This window comes from Seriola dumerili, unplaced genomic scaffold (genome assembly GCF_002260705.1).
Source record: "Seriola dumerili isolate Sdu_G_001 unplaced genomic scaffold, Sdu_1.0 BDQW01001125.1, whole genome shotgun sequence".
In the NCBI taxonomy this organism is placed as follows: Eukaryota; Metazoa; Chordata; class Actinopteri; order Carangiformes; family Carangidae; genus Seriola; species Seriola dumerili.
In genome coordinates, this window is record NW_019175380.1 from 164,283 (window position 1) to 185,076 (window position 20,794).

At 43.4% G+C, this 20,794-nt stretch overlaps 1 protein-coding gene across 1 annotated transcript; it reads left to right on the forward strand.

The window, feature by feature from the left end:
• The first annotated feature begins 458 nt into the window (after positions 1 to 458).
• Positions 459 to 14,864, forward strand: sucla2 (succinate-CoA ligase ADP-forming beta subunit). Its single transcript, XM_022767326.1, has 11 exons — positions 459 to 555; positions 5,398 to 5,593; positions 6,224 to 6,323; positions 6,823 to 6,985; positions 8,372 to 8,500; positions 10,641 to 10,779; positions 11,701 to 11,862; positions 12,028 to 12,170; positions 12,258 to 12,378; positions 13,361 to 13,449; positions 14,184 to 14,864. Exons 1-11 carry the CDS (start codon positions 472 to 474, stop codon positions 14,256 to 14,258), a joined length of 1,401 nt encoding a protein of 466 aa, XP_022623047.1. The 5' UTR covers positions 459 to 471; the 3' UTR covers positions 14,259 to 14,864.
• Positions 14,865 to 20,794: the final 5,930 nt, after the last annotated feature.

A 20,794-nucleotide genomic window follows, 5' to 3' on the forward strand; every position in this document is an offset into this window, starting at 1 on the left:
GTGCCCTTTTTCCCTAATCTTAGTTTTTTGAGAAATATTTGACACTTTGACCTCTTTCAGTCAAAACTGTTTTTTGGAACTGGTTTTATGTGGCATTTTAAAACATTATCATGTTTCTTAATATTGAATAATAATTTAAAAGTAACTGGTAAATAATTAAGTACAATATATTCCTCTGGACTGTGGTGGAATAGAAGTATAAAGAAGCAGAAAATGGAAATACTCAAGTACTCAAAGTACAAGTACTTCAAAACTGTACTCAAGTACATGTACTTAATTACTTTCCACTAGCTGCATTATTTCCCAGACATGTTTTCTGGTCTACTTTGAACCTACAGTCCACTGTATGTTTAGAACCTTTATTTTGAAATGATTCTATAATTTCCGACAGCGTCTGAAGGCAGCAGGAGGGGAACCCGACTTTGCAGTTCACGACGCATGCGCAGTAGTTACTTCGCTCTAGAGGGAGACATGGCGACGTCCCTGATCTGCGGCCGTTTGACGGCCAGCCTGAGAAATTCAGGGGCCAGGAACACGATCAGCTCCGCTTCTAAGGTGAGTGTGAGTCCAGGTTGAAGCGAAGGTCTCCGGCTCTCGGAGCAGGTGTCTGTTGCCGCGCTGCTCCTTCTCTAGACGGCCACAGTGTAAGAGAAAGTGACAGGGTCAAATTTGACATTCATTGAATTTCCGATTGTTTTGGCTAACATGCTAAGTAGCGGGGACCTAGCGCTAGCGTGGCCGGTTGACAGTGCTGCTGAGCCGGAGTGACGCAGCTCAAACAGCCGCGGGCGTCCACACGGTCCACTCAGCCTCAGTGTTCCCGGTCACACCTGTGTGTTGATTTAAAGGGTGTGTTAGGGCCTGAGTGTGATAGCAGTGGACGAGGGTAGGTGCAGCACAGTGACCTCCACCCTGAGCTCTGCGCCATCGCGTCTGTCCCGCCGTGTTACCAAGGCAAACCCCGCTAAACCACGGGGAGACAGACCCCAGCTCTCACTGCAGAGACAGGCCGTGAACGCAGCAGGGATGTGTCCGCAGACATGTTGCTCTGCTCCGGAGCTGAAAATGTGTCATTACCCTTCAAGTATGTGCAAGTCACAGCAGGTGGAAAACCATGAGTCTGCTGCTGGTAGACTCAGATACTGTCACACAAGCTGTAATGATAGATAGATAGATAGATAGATAGATAGATAGATAACATGGTTAAAGGCTAATTTCTAAACAATAACTAAATACACCAACAAAGTATTATAATTAATGGAAAAAAGTAGAGCCTAAAGATCCATAGCTACACTATACACTGTACAATGGCAGTCGGATACTTTACTACACTGTACATTAATGTAAGTTCAGTGAACATATATGATTGATTATTGTCAGGGGCGGATTTAGTGGGGGGGGCACAGATTCAGAGAAGTGGGGACATTTGAGAAATAAGTACAAATGAGTAACAGTCAGATTTAAAGCTCTTGATCATGGCAGTATTAAACAGAAAATTGTTTATTCCCTGTAATAATGAACATCAAGTAAACAACTTTACATATTCTAATATGAAATATGTAGAATATATGTAGACTTTACACTTTATGAGGAGTATGCATGAAGAGCTTATAAAATAAGATACTTTGTCAAATGTTAAATACTCAGCAGTATATAAAGTATAGCTGAAATAATCTCTCAACTGACTATTTTAATTATTGTTTAAATAATTTGTGATATTGAGCATTTCTCTCACTGTTTTCTGAATTTGTATCAATCAATCAATCAATCAATCAATCAATCAATCAATCAATCAATCAATCAATCAATCAATCAGTTAATAGAGGAAATGATCAAGAGATTAATCCATTCTGAAAATCATCATTAGTTACTGTATATAAAATATTTAATAAGGAGCTACTTAACCAACTACAGCAGTTAAATGCTCCTTACACTTGAATGCACCAGTAATAATAATCTAATGATATGGTAGGTAATAGTCCAACAGTGACATGAGACTTTTATTTTGAATAGATAATAGTCTAACAGTGACATGAGACTTTTATTTTGAATAGATAAGTCTAACAGTGACATGAGACTTTTATTTTGAATAGGTAATAGTCTAACGGTGCCAGGAGACTTTTATTTTGAATATTTTCTTGACATTTGTTGAAGTGACATTGTCACTGCAGCACTTTTACTTGTAATGCAGTATTTTTTTACAGTGAGCCTAATGAGCAGCAACAGGTGATGCAGCAAATGTCTTCAGGTTTTTTTTCTGCCCTGGGTTTCGCCTCTCAGGCTTCTGGCTGTATGCAACCTGAAAGGAAAACCTGCAGATTGTACTCAGGTTACAAAAGTACCTCCATTGTCGTTTTTATTTTATTCACACAATGTAATCAATATTTTAGTTACAATTAAAATAAATATAATTAATATACAATTCACTTCATATTCTAAGAAAGAGAGAGGGGCTTATTCAGTACAAACCACTGGAGTACTAACAAGTACTAAAACCTGTAGCCTCCAATCTGCTGCTGCTTTAATCTGTGATCAGGTAAACAAAGCTCCACTGCAGCACACAGATAATACAGATAGTAACTGTAATTCCATGTGCATTATTTTTATTGTTGTTTTTCTGATATGGATTCATAGCCAAATGGAATAATTCCTGGAACATGAACACGATGCATTCAGGTTGTTGTAAAGGGAAGTGCAGGAGATGCTTGGTCATGACAAAGGGACTTCCTGTCAATGACCTTCCTGGTTTCTGTTTTTTCAGAGTCTCATTGACCTGATGTGTTTCAGCAACAAGGAAATGTTCTGACTGTTGTTTTGTCTGGACTTCTGTCTCCATTGGACGTTGGTATCTGCTGCTTGTTTTTTTACCTTGTTTTTACAGTGCAGCCAGACAAACTCAATGCTCATCACAACCCCCGTCTGACTTCACGCTGCGCACACAGCCAGATGTTTTAACACAACAGCAGTCACCTAGGACTGACAGAGCTGGAGGGAAACAAGGCAACAGTCTCACCTGCTATTTTATTATTTAATCCAGTTTCCTTAAAGGAGCTGTTTGTAAGTTTTGCTTCTGCTACATAGCCAACGTTAGCATTAGCCCATCTCGTCACTGTCGTGTCCAGGCTGCCCTGAAAAAGTGGCGCAGTTAATTTGTGTAAAGTAAATACATAATTAATGAATTGTATTATTATTACATACTGACAGGAACTATTGAAAAATGGGATATGAAAATAAATACTTTGAGGTTTGCTGGTTTTCTATGATACTTTCATACTCTGGCTGGTGTGAGTGTGAAATAGAAACTGAACCTGCAGAAACCTTGTTTATGTCGTGATGCTGGTGATTCAGTGAAGAGATCTGATATAAAAGATTCATGATCAAACTAAACATTTTCCACACTTTTATTAGTTAATGCTTGTTTTCATGAGGTTCAGTAAATCAGATATAAACATCATCAATCCAGTTTTGCATCAAATAGGTTTGTTTTTGTGTTTTTGTGTAACAGGCCGATAAAATACGTTAAATGTTTTATATAGTTGGGTGAAAAGTTGTTTTTAATTCATGTTTTTAAATCGGATTCCACACCAACAAAGCAAGAAATCCTTGAGTCATTGTTTGTGACAAATAATGTTAATAACTTAAAAACACATTCATCATCGTTTTGATGAATGAAGCATCAGAGCTCTTGATATTTTCACCACAGAAACTTGGAGCTGCAGCAGCTGCACACAGCTGGTTCAACCAGCTGTAAACCAATTAACACCGTAGGTTACTTTGCTCCTTTTAATCTGCTGGACGTTTTTGTGTCCAGTCACATGACCTGCTCAAAAATGCGCATGTGTGTTCTCAGTTTATATTTAGGCTGTTTGAACAGACTGTTGACTGGTGTTTACTGCAGCTGTCAACAACAACAAGCTGAGGGACAAAAACCACAGTGTGCTGCATGAGATGAAGAAGAGACTCATTCTTCTCTTTCAGGATCAATAATTAGGAATCAATAAAAAGCAATTTGGTTAATCCCTAATCCCTGCTTAACTTTATCTGCTCTCAGTGTCAGAGGATCAGATAAAATAAATACAACCAGTGATTATTTTCATCATCGATTAGTTAATTATTTTCTCGATTTAATCAGTTAGTCTTTTGGTCCATTAAATGTCAGTAAACAGGGAAAATGATCAGCAAATATTCTGATAATTGATGAACTGTTTTAATCATTTTTCTAGCGAATGAGAAAATTCCAAACGTTCTTCAGGTCCAGGATGAAGAAGATGCGTAAACTGAATTAACGACATTGCAATGGGCTTTTTCTTTCTTTCTTTCTTTTTCTTTTCTTTTTTTTTTTTCTTTTTTTTTTTTACAGTTTATTGTTCAATGATGAGTCGACTTAACTGACAAAAATAATCAGCAGTTTAATCGTCGGCCTGTCCGTCGACTAACAGTTGCAGCTCTACAAACAGCTGTGTGCAGAAGACCTGCCCTCCTGTAACTCTGTTAATGAGTGTGAGGTGGTGCAGCAGCAGCAGTCTGTTGTATCAACACTGACGCAGCAGATACACAACACCAGCATCACCCTCCTCTGTAGTTTCCCCACACTGAGGTATTTACCTGTGTCTGAGTCCAGCCGAGTGTTCGAGCTGTTGGGAAACACTGGAGCCACTTTGTCCTGGTTTCACATCCTTAGTCAAGTTTCCACTGTTGTGTTCTCCTGCTGACTGTAGACACTCCTCCTCTGGTGTGTGTGAGTGTGTGTTAATGACAGGTGGATATGTGAAGTCTCAGACTGATACAGATGTTGTTAATTCATTTTTCACAAACACAAAACAGAGGAACGAAAAAACAAAAAAATTTAAAAAATAAGAGAGAAAAAATGGAAAAATGATAATTGCAGAAGGTGTCTAGTAAAAAAAAAAAAATTAAATAAATTTAACAACACATCTTATTTATATCGTCTTTCTCATCGTACATTGTTGGGAATATAAAAATGATATTTATTAAATATAAATAATTTGATATTAATGAGACGCTATTTACATGTGATAAACTCATAGTTACAGTAACTGAGGTGATGTGAACGCAGCATTAGGCACGGTGGTGCTGATGGTGGAGCTTTTCATCTGAGAGCTGGCGAGATGTTTTACTAAAAAACAACAGGTGTGAACGTCACACTGTCGTCATGACTACAGACAGTTTATTCTCTTTCAGTTCTAATGAAGACGAGACAGAAACTCAAAAATCCTGTTTTAAAACAAATCTGTGGTTTTCCATGTCGTCACGTCCGGGATCGAACATGTGAATAAAGCGTCAGTGTGTCCGGCCAGTTCCTCTTCAGCTGCTCAACTGGTCAACACTGTGTAAAGCACACTGATTTAACATGTCCCCCCCCCCCTCTACCTCCAGGTCCTCGGTGGGTCTTCAGGTCTGTTTGGAGGCCATGCGTCCCAGCTGCAGCCCCCTCACCTGCAGCAGCAGCAGAGGAACCTCTCCCTACACGAGTACATGAGCATCGGGCTGCTGAAAGAGGCCGGCATCTCCGTGCCCGCCGGCATGGTGGCCAGCTCCTCGGACGAGGCGTACGCCGTGGCCAAGCAGATCGGTGAGCTGCAGCGAGCCTCAGAGAAACTCGTCTCTCCTGAACCTAAAGATTCTTGTTTTCAGGAAGGATGAGCCAGAAGAATGGAGTGAATAAAAGAAGTTTAATTTGAAACAGTTTCTGTCAAAGAGGAAGTAAACTAAAAGATACTCAAAGAGTCCTGAGTCTGACCTGACAACCCCAGTGTTACTGATACAGTTCAGTTGTGTTCAAGGACGTGTGTGTGTGTCGGTTTTAAATAGCTGAAGCCAAGGCTCCAGTGTGTAGACAGACACATATTCACACAGTCTAAACATAGACTCCTCCTGCTTCAGTGGTATCAGTTGACTCTTGACTTACATAATTCCAAAGAAGTTGGACCATAAATCCTGTGACAGGTGACACCGTTCTCTGACCCTGACCTGACGCACCTTTAAATCCTCCTCAGATCCTCAGCTGTTCGATCAGGACTTAGATCTACATCACATCTGCTCAGTATGTGTCACCTGACCGACCGTCTGAAGCACAGGACATCAGCACAGTCCCTTTCACAGTTAATACACAGTGTTTTACTGACAGAAACGTGTGTGTGTGTGTGTGTGTGTGTGTGTGTGTGTGTGTGTGTGTGTGTGTGTGTGTGTGTGTGTGTCTCAGGCTCAAAGGACCTGGTGGTGAAAGCTCAGGTCCTGGCCGGGGGCAGAGGGAAGGGGACGTTCGAGGGCGGCCTGAAGGGAGGAGTGAGGATCGTCTACTCGTGAGTCATCAAACATCTTAACACTGACCAACATCCGTAAATAATCTGCTGAGTATTAAAGTTATGATCCTTTTATATCTCGTGATGACACCTGCGGTTACCATGGTAACACAGCCGTGTGGTTCAGTTTAGCAGCGGCTCTGTCAGAAATCCACCGAGCAGATGAAGCTGTTTCCAACCTCACAGCCAGATGTTTTAACACAACAGCTGGACACAGTGAAAGGAGCCGGAGCTGAAGATGAGGAGCCGCAGCTCTTCATCATCAGCTCCTCACTCTTCATCACAGCTGATCCACCGACGACAGAACGACCACAGTCACAGATGACCTTAAAGAAATTTGTTTTTAATTTATTAATCCATTCATTCATTTTCTGCTTCCTGTCTAAAACAATTAATCAATCAGTTGAGAAAACGCTGTATCAATAATGAAAGTAATAATTAGCTGCAGCTGATTTGGGTGATGTGATTGTGAAACACTCCTCCTCCTCTTCCTCTCCAGTCCAGAGGAGGCCCGTGACATTTCGTCCCAGATGATTGGCCGAAAGCTCTACACCAAGCAGACCGGGGAGGCGGGACGTATCTGCAACCAGGTGTTCATCTGCGAGCGCAGGTATCCACGTAGAGAGTACTACTTCGCCATCACCATGGAGAGGTCCTACCAGGTGAGGCAACACACACACACACACAATCGATCAATCGAGTAGTGTCATGAAATAAATCATTCTGATCAGTTGTAAAAGCAGGTTTAGAGTTTTGGACTTTAGTTGCAGTTGTAGCTGTGTTTCCCGTGTGGGTCAGTAGGAGTTTGAATTGATTCACTGAGCGACAGTTTTCCTAATTGATTAATCAATTATTAAGTAAAAAATACTACAAATGATCTAGTTCCAGTTTCTAATATTGAATATAGAAAATATAATATATTAATATAAAAACTAGAATGACTTCTGTTTCCTGACATGAACTTTGACCTGCATCACACGTTCATCGTAGTTTGTTCATCATTAAAAACAGAGAAAATACTCAGTAAGAAAGTTAATCATTCATGCACTTGTTCACAGTGTATCTGCAGTCTGACTCTAACAATTAGAAAATATTTCTGCTCTTTCTTTTTTATTCCAGTCATGTGATCATATTGTTCACATTTCCCCTTGTTGAGCGTCACTGCTGAATGTCGCTATAATCAAATTTACCGGCGGCGATCAGCGTTTCTTCTCGTGTCATATAAAGAACTTTATTCATGCTTCTGACGACGTTGCTTATAATGAACAGCTCCGCCTCCTTCACATGAACGCGCTCGCAGCCCGACAGGTGAACTAAACTTATCCTGGATCTGTTGAACTCGTCGTTCCTCGGCAGAGAGTCGTGCAGAGATTGCACCTGGTTATGCTGAATTCTACCACCAGATGGCAGCAGACGACCTGTCTGTTCCTGCTCAGGTTACATTGGTCTAAAATCACTGATTCATACACTGTGGTCACTTTATTAGGCACACCTGTGCATTTAATACAACCCAGTTCAACAGCTCTGCCACAAATTGTACGTGTAGGAGGATCATAATGTTAAGTTCAGACGTTAACCTCTGACCTCTGACAGTGACAATTAAAACTGAACATTATAAAGTTTGGAAAGGTAGAATCTGTGTCTGAGCTGTTGGGTTTTTATAGCCGTACCTCATGAAGAGGAGACGTTAAATACAAATGAAGGAGTGTTTTTAGAGACAGCGAGTCCTGCTGACGAGACTTTAATCAGCTGATGTGACGGGAAAAGACTGTAAAGCTGATTTAATGTGTCGACTCTGTAGAAACTTGCATCTTCTTTCTGAAAGTCTGCATTTGACTTTCAAACAGCATTTCAGAGAAGAACTCTTCCAAACACGTTTTTCTTTTTTTGAAGTCAAAGTCGGACTAAACAGAATTCACGTGCTGATTTCACCATCTCACCGCGAACGACGCGCCCGACTCAAACAAACATCTGAAGCTCAAACCAAGTGTCTCAGATTGTCTAATTGAAACTGTTCAGACCTCACCCGCCGCTCCTTCGCCCCGCAGGGCCCCGTCCTGATTGGCAGCTCGCAGGGGGGCGTGAACATCGAAGACGTCGCTGCAGAAAATCCAGACGCCATTGTGAAGGAGCCCATCGACATCGTGGAGGGCATCAAGATGGAGCAGGCGGTCAAGGTAGGATCAATAGTGGTAATAGATGTTCCAGGTGTGTGGTTTGGTAATCAGAGAAGAGGAGAGAGGGATTCTGGGTAGTGGTATTTTACGTCTCAGGAGGAAAACTTCTTTGTAAGTTCCTCTCAGCGGACTCCAGCCCTCCGTCCTGTTCAGATTCATAAACAACCTGAGTGTGACATTAACAGTTCCTTTGTAAATAATGATTCTGTTTTTCTTTTTCCCGTCTGATGTTTATTACAAACACACAAATCCTCAGAGTAAAGTGTCCCCCTGGTTCAGGAGGATGATCTGACAACAAACAGACATTCTGTGTTTTCAGACGCAAATCTCCAAAATCACGCCGACGGATGAGCGACAGAGACGTGATTATATATCATCAACAAGAGCAGAAATACATAAAGAAATGTCACCCAGGCTTCTCTGTCGATCTCTGCACTTCACCCACAGTGTCTCTTTATCAGACAAAGACAATTCCTCATTGAAGAAAACTAGAACCACCTCCTCGTGGTCGTATCCCTCCGCCACTCAGACCAGTTCCAGGTCACATCCCTGTTTATCAAGAGTCAGAGAACATATTAAACATTAGTGTGAAATTTTATCATAGTTGCTGTGAAGTCTCAAGTTATTTTTTTTAGTTTGATTTATTCTTGCACAATTGAAAATACACAGAAAACAACAAAGATAACAAATATTCTTATTTAAAGCCTCCACCTCAGTAATGTTGAAATATCACAAAATTATAAAAATACAAAATGAACGTACAAGAAAGTAACATGACAAATTAACAGTGGTGAGAAACCAAAGTGATTCAAATTATAAATGATAAAATGAACAGCAATAATAGCAATAATATCAAAATAAGAGCAGAAAATGTGAGTGTGGCAGGACGACGTCGGTGCAGCCGAACAGGCAGTAACACAGAGTCAGAGCTGTTGTTTCCACTGAGAAAAATCATCACCTAAATCCAGCAGCCGGTCTCTGAACTCCAGCTGATCGTGTTTTAAAAGTAAATGATTGTTGAGACGGGTTTCGGGGGTCTGGGATCACTTCCTGTTGTGCGGAGCGTCCTGACCTTTCACAGCTCCTCAGGTCTTTGTGCATATTTCTCAGAAAGTCCAGAAACGCTGTGCTACAGCCCTGCAGGGTTTGTCTGTGCTGCTCTAAAACAACAGTCGTAGGAAGTGATGCAAGATGCTCCAAAACGAACCTGATTCATGCCGGGATGAAGCGTTTATTTGTAGAAACAGAAGCAACGAGTCAGAAACGATGAGATTAAAGCTGCTCTGCTGCGTTTTTAACGTGAACTGATTTTATTTTCTAACAATGAACGAACTCTCTGAATCTGGTTGTAAACACATTCCTTCCTCGCTCTCCCCTCTGAGTGAGAGCGTTATCTCAGTGGCCGCCTCTGGGCGCTGGGTATTGAATGTGTTGGTTGTCATAGTGAGAGCGGGGGCTCGATATATCTGACGGAGACGAGAGGTGCTGATCGCCGGGCTCTCCAGGTTAGACGGAGGTCCGTTGATGTTCCTTCACTGTTTGTTTATTTCTGTCCGCTGAGACCACGTTTGTAAAACTGAGCGAGGTTCATTAAAAGCAGCAGGTTCTCTGTGTTTCCACTGAACCTGTTTCTTCTTCTTCTTCTGCTTTTTATTCCTCCGCGGCGGCGACAGTCAGAGACATATTCATATCGTATTCAGGTCGTCCGTCCGTCCCTTTCTAGTGGACACGATATCTCAGTAACGCCTTGACGGAACTTGTTGAAATTTAGCACAAACATTCACCTGGACTCAAGGATGAACCGGTTACATTTTGGTGGTCAAAGGTCAAAGGTCAAGGTCACGGTGACCTCATAAAACACTTTTTAGCCATTATTCAAGACTTCACACAAACAATTCATATGTTCTCTGACTCTGGACAAACAGGGATGTGACCTGGAACTAGTCTGCGTGGCGGAGGGATACGACCACGAGGAGGTGGTTCTAGTTTTTCAGTATTTTTTTATTCTCTTTCTCTGAAGGTTCATCACAACCACAGACTCCCGTCACGTCACACAGTGATTGGATCCAATGTATTGATCATATCAGTGTTTATCCAACCGCCCGTCTGACGTGTGATGAAATGTGCTGTGCTGCTGCAGGTCGCTAAGAAGATGGGCTTCCCGCCGGCGCTGGTGAACGAGGCGGCGGAGAACATGATCAAACTGTACAACGTGTTCATCAAGTACGACGCCTCCATGGTCGAGATCAACCCCATGGTGGAGGACTCCTCTGGCATTGGTACACACACACACACACACACACACACACACACACACACACACACACACACCTTAAAGAGTCTTTGATTATGAAGTTAACTTTCATCACGTTGCAGTAACTTCAGTCTCACTTTGAAACGTCTATATTGATCCCACTGTAACAAAACTACAAGATCCAACATGGAACCAATAACCACTGATGCAAACTGTGCAGCCCGGTCAGAATTTACGGGCGCACACTCAGCTGGCGTGTTGAGACATGGTGTGTGGGACAATGCGGCGTCTCCTCATCAAAACATAACTTCTATAAATAAATCCTCTGCTGTGATTCTTATTTAGTTCAACATGTTTTACTCATAAAAACTGGGTCTGAAGCTCATCTACTCTTACTTCCTGGATCAGGCCTTGAGCCCCGCCCACCACCTGCTGGCTCCAGGTGGACAGGTGAGCAGAGAGCATCAAGATGGTGAGAGGAGGAAACATCAGAGAGACTCAGCCTCATGTTTGAGCCTCAGTCAGACCCAGACTCAGACGGGTCAGAACCGTTAGCGCAGTTAGCATCTTTTATTTCTTTATGTTGTTTGTTAGCTTGTAACTGCGATTTCTTGACAATAACAACAATTCTGAATAAAACCAAATACTTAAAGGTTACAGAGGGGTGTGCACAGATGTTTCTAAACACACACAGCTGTATATGAGCTTGTGAAACAGCCTTTAATAATGAGCAGCTGAGGCTCAGTGACGCCACAGAATAATAAGCTCTTATTATTGTGCAGCTTTAACATCGTGTGATTTTAAACACGAGTCATTAATAATCACACAGGTTAGATACACAGCAGCTTCCATGACATTTAAAAACTGCTCAGCTTCTTGTGACGAAGGACACAGGAAGTTAATCTTCCCTCTAATGCCAAACTCTCGTGTGTTTGCTCGTCAACAGTGATGTGCATGGACGCCAAGATCAACTTCGACTCTAACGCCGCGTACCGCCAGCAGAAGGTGTTCGACCTGCAGGACTGGACCCAGGAGGACCCCCGGGACCGCCAGGCCGCCAGGGCCGACCTCAACTACATCGGCCTGGACGGAACCATCGGCTGCCTGGGTCAGTGCGCCGCAGCGAGTTGGTTTTTATTTTAAAGATGAACTTCCTCGCGCTTCTCTGTGTTTGAGGTTGGAGCTGCAGTGGAGAATATTATCACAGCAGCTGCAGTGTGACGGAGGTGAAGGAGAAGGTTTGTGACTGTAAGACGTCTTGTTTTCTCTCTAGTGAACGGAGCGGGTCTGGCCATGGCCACCATGGACATCATCAAGCTGCATGGCGGCACTCCGGCCAACTTCCTGGATGTGGGAGGAGGAGCCACGGCCCACCAGGTGACCGAGGCGTTCAAACTCATCACCTCTGACAGGAAGGTAAGAGCGCTTCCTCTACATCTGCAGATGTAAATGTCAGGGGTTTGTTTTCATGGTGGTTTTTAACGGCTTCCCGCTGTCGCTCAGGTTCAGGCCATCCTGGTCAACATCTTCGGAGGCATCATGAGGTGTGATGTCATCGCCCAGGGCATCATCATGGCCGTGAGAGACCTGGACCTCAAGATCCCCATCGTTGTGCGGTTACAAGGTACAAGCAACGTCCTCACTGCAGTGGATAGAAACACACACACACACACACACACCTGGCAGCACTGAGGGAGCGTCAGAGCGGTGGAGACATGCAGCTGAACGGACGCAGATCACTGCGATCGTCACGTTTATACCTGTGATTATAAAGGTTATTATTCCTGCTCGTGGTCACGTGGCGTCCTGCGGAGCTGAATCTTTATTCTTTCACAGTGTCGCCTTGAGATTTCCAAGCAGAGAGAAATGATGCATGAGTCTAAACAGAGCTGACATTCCTCAGGTTTCCTCGGGGGGAGAGTTTCTGTTATGGAAATATTCTGCGCCGCGGATGTAAAGATTTATACTTTTAATTCAAGCTGTGGACGTGCTGCTTCTTTACACATTTAATTATCATTTAAATTGCAGATTTTACTCTAATTCAAACGGCCAAAGGGCTTCTTCGTTAATGTCATTTCCACCACGAAAGTGCCTGTTTACACGTTTGATTAGAGCTCAACCTGCAGAAGTTCTTCCTCCTCATGTTTGAGAGGTGTTAGTGTTCGGGGTCGTCCCGCCTCATGTCTCAGCGTCTCTGTGAAGACGCAGCAGATGCACTCATGTAACGCTCCACGCATCTTCTCTGGCAGTTTTCACCCATGTGTGAAAAACAGGATTGGACGTTGTTTAAAAACCTATAATAATGTAATCACAGAGATTTCCAGCAGCAGCAGCAGCAGCAGCAGAGGCTTCGTCAGTTCTCAGGGGTTCTGCTGACACTCGGACAAATTAAGATTTACAGATTGTTTTTAGTAAAATTGGAAACTGTAGTTTAAAGTTTAAGACGCTCAAACCTCCAGGATTCATCACCGTCCAGAAGCGTCAAAGTATTTGACTCAACAACAACAAAGTCATGGATTTGATATAATGAGATGCAGAAGCTGAGGTGTAACAGTCAGGTGTGGATGTATACTTTATATAAATGATGATTTGTTTTGTTTTTTCAGGGACGAGAGTGGACGATGCTAAAGCTCTGATCGCTGCCAGCCCTCTGAAAATCCTGGCCTGTGACGACCTGGACGAAGCCGCCAAAATGGTACACACACACACACACACACACACACACACACACACACACACACACACACACACACACACACACACACACACAGGATCATGGCTTAAGACCAAAGTCCACAAACGACATGAAACAGATCTGAACGTGTTCATCAGTGAGATTCAGTGAGAGTCAGGCAGGTTGTTTGCCCTTGTTTCCAGTCTTTATGCTAAGCTAAGCTACGCTAACCAGCTGCAGTTTCACCAGAGCAGACCCCCCTCCCCCATGTATAAAAAGGTCAAAACTCTAAAACACAGAAGAAAATATACAGAGTATAATCTGTTCTGGCTCCTCAATCACCTCTTTATTTTCATTTAATTATTATTTGATGAACTCTAATTATATCCTGTTTCAACATTTCCATCCTGTTTCTTGTTTTTGTGATTGTGAAAGGATTTATGTTGTAAATAAAGTTAGTTAATGAATTCTCCTTCATATCTTTCCTCCTGACCTCATGATGTTCTCTCTCTCTGCCTCTCTCTGTCTCTCTCTCTCTCTATCTCTCTCTCTCTGCCTCTCTCTCTCTCTCTCTCTGTCTCTCTCTCTCTGTCTCTCTCTGTCTCTCTCTGTCTCTCTGTCTCTCTCTGTCTCTCTCTCTCTGTCTCTCTCTCTCTCTGTCTCTCTCTCTGTCTCTCTCTGTCTCTCTCTGTCTCTCTCTCTCTGTCTCTCTCTCTCTCTCTCTCTGTCTCTCTCTCTGTCTCTCTCTCTCTCAGGTTGTAAAGCTTTCTGAAATCGTCTCACTGGCTAAAGAAGCTCAAGTGGACATCACCTTCCAGCTGCCCATCTAAGCAACCTGGACCTTTGGCCTCCATGACCTCCTCACACCTTCTTCCTCCTCCTCCTCCTCCCAAGCACTTCCTCAGTCCCCTCCCCTGGACACACCCATAGCGGCCCACCACTCCTCCTCCTCCCCCACAGCGGACAGCGATGTAGTTGTGTGTTGGCGACTCTGTGGCGTGATGGCACCACGCTGTACAGGTCTCCCTCCATGTTTCCTCCAACTCATGTTGCACTTGAGTCGATACGCACAAACCTCCACCTTCAGACCTCCTCCTCCTCCTCCTCCTCGTCCTCCTCCTCCTCTTCCTCCACTCACCTCCACAGTCTCAGAGAGAGGCACCGGTCTGTTTACTTGGTACTTGTTGGGATAATCTCCTTAGAAAAAATAAAAACAGAGCGGCTGAAGCTTGATCCACATTCAGGTGTTGCAGAATCTGCGTTCAGTCACGTGTTCAGCGTGGTCAGTTGTGAGGCGGCGAGGCGGCAGGAAGCTGCTGTTACATCACAACGATCCCGTTAGCTTCTTACACACACAGGTAGTTTTGCATGAGTGCCTCTTCAGTGTGTTTGTGTCTCTGAGCAGGAATGTAAGAGAATAAAGGATGAACTCGTTCCCTCCATGTACGACTCAGTGTTTCAAACAAACTAACGACACGACGGAGCTGCGGCGTCCGCTTCAGGAAACGCCCTCAGTGTTGAAAACAGTTAATGACAGTGACCGAACCGTTACAAGCACAGCTGATAAAATACCAGACTACGTCCCTCTAGTGGTGTCAGCCAATCAGACGCTTTGGTTTCATTTCTCCAGCTTAATTTTTCTTTTCTTTTTTGAGGTGAAGTGAATGTAACTTGTAGAGTGTCCTCTATCCGCAGGCATGACTGGAACTACTTTCTGCTGAAGAAATAGTCCCTTTTGGGAGAAGTGATCGTACTGTAGTGGAGGTGGAAATCTCAGAGACATTATGTTGAAACACCTGAAATAAAACCCAAACTACCTGCATGATAAAACACCAGAGGTCAGACGAAATTAAACTAAAACAAATATTTCATCCTGTTTTCCTCTTTTTTTTAAATCAGCAGATCATCGTAGCAAAGCGGTGACGCTCCTACACGAGAGCGAGACCCTCAGACTGAACCGGACAAATCGTTTTATGTCCATAACTTGCTGTACAAAACAAAATAATTATTTCATTAAACAAGAAGCAAAAAAACTCAAATCTGAGAATCTGGAAGCAGCAAATGTTTGAAAAATGACTGAAACTAAATATTTGCAGAATAATTTGATGTTGCAGCTTTAGTTTGTAGTTTGTCTCATGGGAACTCTTCCCAGAGGCAGCAGCTTTACCACGTGCTCCCCTCTTACTGTATACGAGCGGCCGCGTCTGTCGGTGTGACACGTGTTGATGACGCGACGTCGCTTCAGCTTCAGGTTAAAATACAAACCGTCTCCAACAGCTTCGATCGTCTGGAGCTCATTAAACACAGAGGAGAGTCTCGGCTCAGTGGTTGAATAAAATTCAAGGCGATGGATCTTTACGAGTCCAGATGATCGATCCTGGACTTCCTGTTCCGCCCTCGGCTGTGGTTAACAGAGGTGATGCATCTCAGCTAATTTTTTCGTTTTTTGTGAGGCATGAATTATTCAGTGTTCCTGCTGAGGAACTCAAACTTCCAGGGAGAGAAACCCTGAGGGAGGAACAGGGAGACTAAAGCAGGGTTGACTGGACGTTAAATCAGTCAGCTCGCTGTGATTTCCTCTGCAGCTCTCTCCCTCTCTCTCTCCCTCTCCCTCTCTCTCTTTCTCCTCCCTGCTGATGATTTTTAAACCAGCGGTGCAGATGTGCATCGCTGTGCTGCTGAAGTGGAGCATGTTTTATTGCGTGAGCTAAAGAGGCGGACTGGATGTCTGAGGTTCAGGCTGAGAGTTCAGGTTGTCTTCAGGCAGCACAGAGTTTATTACCAGGGTTTTACCCTTCCTTTAAAAAGTTACAAGAAATGGACTGAAACACTGGAGATTGCGTTTCTCTGTATTTATTCGCTGTTTGTGGAGAAGTCGTCTCCTTCAGGGTCGAACAGGGGCGTGTACAGCGGCGGCCATCATGCCACAGATTGGTAGCCATTTTCTTTCAGCTGTTTGTTTGTGTGTGACATCAGATTTGAGGCGGGCCGCGTCCTCTCAGCAGAACAGTAAAATGACTGTAGTTGTTTCTTTTTCCCTACCTCCTCCTCCTCCTCCTCTTCCTCAATCTCTTCCTCCAGCGCTCCGAACACAAGCCAACATTGTGAGTTGTACGTCATTTATTATATCTTGTAAATAACCAAACTGATGTTCTCGCTCTGTAAAATATTTATGCTCCTCCAGGAGTCTGGGAAAAGAAGAAAAAAATAAATAGAGAGAACACCAATCATTCTGTGCTTTGTCATTTATTTGTCCTGTTGTTTTTGACTTTGACAAGGACATCATCCATCCTTCCTTTTTCAAAGGTAAAAAATCTGTACGAAGACATCTTTCCAGTCTTTATGCTAAGCTAAGCTAACTGGTTCATATAGGACCAAGAGATATGAGACTTCAATCGATCTTCTCATCTTAGTTTCATCAAGAAAGCGACTTGAAGCTCACTGAGGCTGACAAAGAACAGCTTTGGTTTATGACTCGTGATGAGGATCTAAAAATAACAAAGTAATCTCTTTCGTTAAAGCTCCTCCAGTGTAAAGGTCTCTGTCCATGTGTAGTGTGATTATAGATCAGCTCTAGCTTCTATATTAATACTGTGAAAGTATCAAAGCCTCAGTCCACAGAGAAATGCACACAGCCTGTATTCAGAAACTGAGCCTTAAAACCAGCCGTCAGGACTTCTGGAACTTTGTGATGTCACAACAAAGCAGTCACCAAGCCCCGCCCACCTGGACCCACCATCCAAACCTTGCAGGATTTGGTTTCTCTGAGTGTTATTACCTGAAATCTGCTATATTTTTATTGGATCAGTCAGAAAACAGTCAGCCAATCAGAAGAGAGGCTCAGAGCCTCCTCTCTTCTGATTGGCTCACCAACAGTTTATCTCCTGGTGTTTAATGATCCACTGTGTGGACTTTATTTAGTTGTTTTAATTATAGTGCCGTTAACCTGTTGCCGTCTGCAGTGACCCAGGGTTACAGGTTTGTGTTGGAGTCACAAACAGCTGTAACAGCTGGTTGATCGGTTGAGATGTTGTTCGACTGCTCAAATAAAATATACGTATATGTAACAAAATGTTATATTATTATTAATGAATCACTCACCGGTCAAGCCATTTATTAATGTCTTCACACAGTTTGACTCTTAGCTTCTCAGGTTGGTCAATTTCTAATGAGCCATCAGCAAAAGTCACATCTGACAATAATCCGACCTGAGCCCGAGGCTTTACACACAAAAGAACTGAACCCGACCAGACACAGAACCAGTTGTTGGGTTCAGGTCGCTGGAGACCAAAGGAGGCAGACAGCAGGTGAATCCTTACCTGTTGATGTTTAACTCCTGGCACCTGACAGCCTCTGACTCCCTGTTGTAGTTAGATCTCTTCTCAAATTAAGGTCTTGTCACTACAACACACACACACACACACACACACACACACACACACACACACACAGCTTTGAAGTCTTTACTTAAGCCCTTTGTTCCACAGCTTTGATCCTGCGGCTGGAAACAGGATGATTTTAAATTGTACTCGAGACATTTCAACACATACATGCCGCCGTGTTATTCCACAGATGAAAAGGCCACTGAGACAGAAAATGTTGTCGTGATAAATGAACCTTTTTTTTGTGTTTGAACAAAGGTCGCAGCTGAAGCCAATTCAGCAGAATGGCAGGGGTCCAGTCTGCTGTTGGTTTTTTTTATGGACGTTCTGCTGCATTTAGATTAAAATATGAAACTTGATGATGAATTTTTCGGTTTTTAATGTGTTGTTGTTGTTGTTGTTGTTGTTGTGGGCGACAGAGCAAAGAGTCTGTGCTGGATCACAACCAAACTCCACTGAATCTGTGTCATGATTTATTTTAGCTGTGGAGGGAAAATGTAGTCCACCCCCCCCGCCCCCCCAGGTCCTGACTTAAACTGCTTTCACAGTGTGAATCTGACTCACAGGCGCTGGACAAAATGATGGACACAGGTCTCAGGTCTTAGTCTGTGTGTCTTAAAACTAAGACGGCACTTTTAATGTGTTATCATTTGTGCTAATCTTCTTGTCGTTAGCTCAGCACGCTAACAACTGGTTTTCTCTGCCGCCTAACGTGATTTCTTGTCGCTCGACGGGAGCTTCAGCCGTCATTACATTTACAAGACAAGGTTATAATACGTCCTCTGAGCAGCGCTGCGTCTTCGGGGCAGATGGGAGGCTTCAGCGAGTCGCTATCGGAAAGTGACGAGACATACTGGGCTAGCTGGTTAGCATGCTAACTTAAGTAGAAGAAAGGATGTTAAAGAGATAGAGAGTTAACATTGGCGTTGTTTTCCACCTCTGGTTAATTTTTATATAACTCACCTGTTTACATTTTTATTAAGGCTTAAAGTTGTGCATAATTGAGGGTGTGGCCAGTTTGAGTGACAGGTGGATGCACTGAACGTGTTGGTGTCTTTTGGAGGATTTTTCATGCTAAGATCAGACAGAACTTGAGGGAGTCTACCATTTCTGCCTCTTTTAATTTATACGTTAGCACTAATTAGCTTGTGTATGCGCTCACCATACCTGGCTTGTTAGCTTAGCTTGTTCACAAGCTCATTTGCCAGCAACTGAATTAACCCTGGGTTAGCCTTCGAGTGAGATACCCAGACGCCCAGCTGTGCTAAAGATGCTAACAGAAGCGTATGCCCTAAAGTCTCAGCTCCACACAGACTCCACTTTTTGCCCATTTGTGATTAGCTGGGAGTTAGGGGCGGAGTCAAGCACTGCCAAGACGGCCACAGCAGAGCAGCTCACTCTGAGGCTCAAAACCGCTTTTCAGAAACCAGCGGGTGACGCCACGGAGGCTGCGTCCATCTTTATTTACAGTCTATGTTTGTGACTTTCTGGCACTTTTGATTTTTTGATGTAAATTTCAGAATCAGAAAAATGTTTCTTCAGATTCACGCTCACACGTTGGTCTTTCTATATTTGTGATGACACTCATTGACATAATGGATTCCCTAACCCTGATCACCAGAAACAAACCCATGGAGCACAGAGTGAAGAGTAAGAAACTACACAAAATCCCAAACATAATCATTAAAGCAGCAGGTAAAGGCTCCAAGATCGTTTTAATAAATTGATTGAATGAATTTTTCGTTTTTAAGTGTGTTGTTGTTGTTGTGTTTGTTGTGGCGACAGAGCAAAGAGTCTGTGCTGGATCACAACCAAACTCCACTGTAATCTGTGTCATGATTTATTTTAGCTGTGGAGGGAAAATGTAAGTCGCACCCCCCCCGCCCCCCCAGGTCCTGACTTAACTGCTTTCACAGTGTGAAATCTGACTCACAGGCGCTGGACAAAATGTGGACACAGGTCCTCAGGTCTAGTCTGTGTGTCTCAAAACTAAAGCCGGCACTTTAAATGTGTTATCATTTGTGCTAATCTTTCTTGTCGTTAGCTCAGCACGCTAACAACTGGTTTTCTCTGCCGCCTAATGTGTTTCTTGTCGCTCGACGGGAGCTTCAGCCTGTCATTACATTTACAAGACAAGGTTATAATACGTCCTCTGAGCAGCGCTGCGTCTTCAGGGCAGATGGGAGGCTTCAGCGAGTCCGCTATTCGGAAAGTGACGAAACATACTGGGCTAGCTGGTTAGCATGCTAACTTAAGTAGAAGAAAGGATGTTAAAGAGATGGAGAGTTAACATTGGCGTTGTTTTCCACCTCTGGTTAATTTTTATATAACTCACCTGTTTACATTTTTATTAAGGCTTAAAGTTGTGGCATAATTGAGGGTGTGGCCAGTTTGGTGACAGGTGGATGCACTGAACGTGTTGGTGTCTTTTGGAGGATTTTTCATGCTAAGATCAGACAGAACTTGAGGGAGTCTACCATTTTCTGCCTCTTTTAATTTATACGTTAGCACTAATTAGCTTGTGTTATGCGCTCACCATACCTGGCTTGTTAGCTTAGCTTGTTACAAGCTCATTTGCCAGCAACTGAATTAACCCTGGGTTAGCCTTCGAGTGAGATACCCAGACGCCCAGCTGTGCTAAAGATGCTAACAGAAGCGTATGCCCTAAAGTCTCAGCTCCACACAGACTCCACTTTTTGCCCATTTGTGATTAGCTGGAGTTAGGGCGGAGTCAAGCACTGCCAAAGACGGCCACAGCAGAGCAGCTCACTCTGAGGCTCAAAACCGCTTTTCAGAAACCAGCGGGTGACGCCACGGAGGCTGCGTCCATCTTTATTTACAGTCTATGTTTGTGACTTTCTGGCACTTTTGATTTTTTGATGTAAATTCAGAATCAGAAAAATGTTTCTTCAGATTCACACGCTCACACGTTGGTCTTTCTATATTTGTGATGACACTCATTGACATAATGGATTCCCTAACGC

Bases quoted from the DNA above. Each gene is read 5' to 3' on its own strand.
- sucla2 (XM_022767326.1), top strand. From the start codon at position 472: ATGGCGACGTCCCTGATCTGCGGCCGTTTGACGGCCAGCCTGAGAAAT. The intron at 5,594-6,223 runs GTGAGCTGCAGC...TGTGTGTCTCAG, and splicing joins CGCCGTGGCCAAGCAGATCG to GCTCAAAGGACCTGGTGGTG. The intron at 12,171-12,257 runs GTAAGAGCGCTT...GCTGTCGCTCAG, and splicing joins TCATCACCTCTGACAGGAAG to GTTCAGGCCATCCTGGTCAA.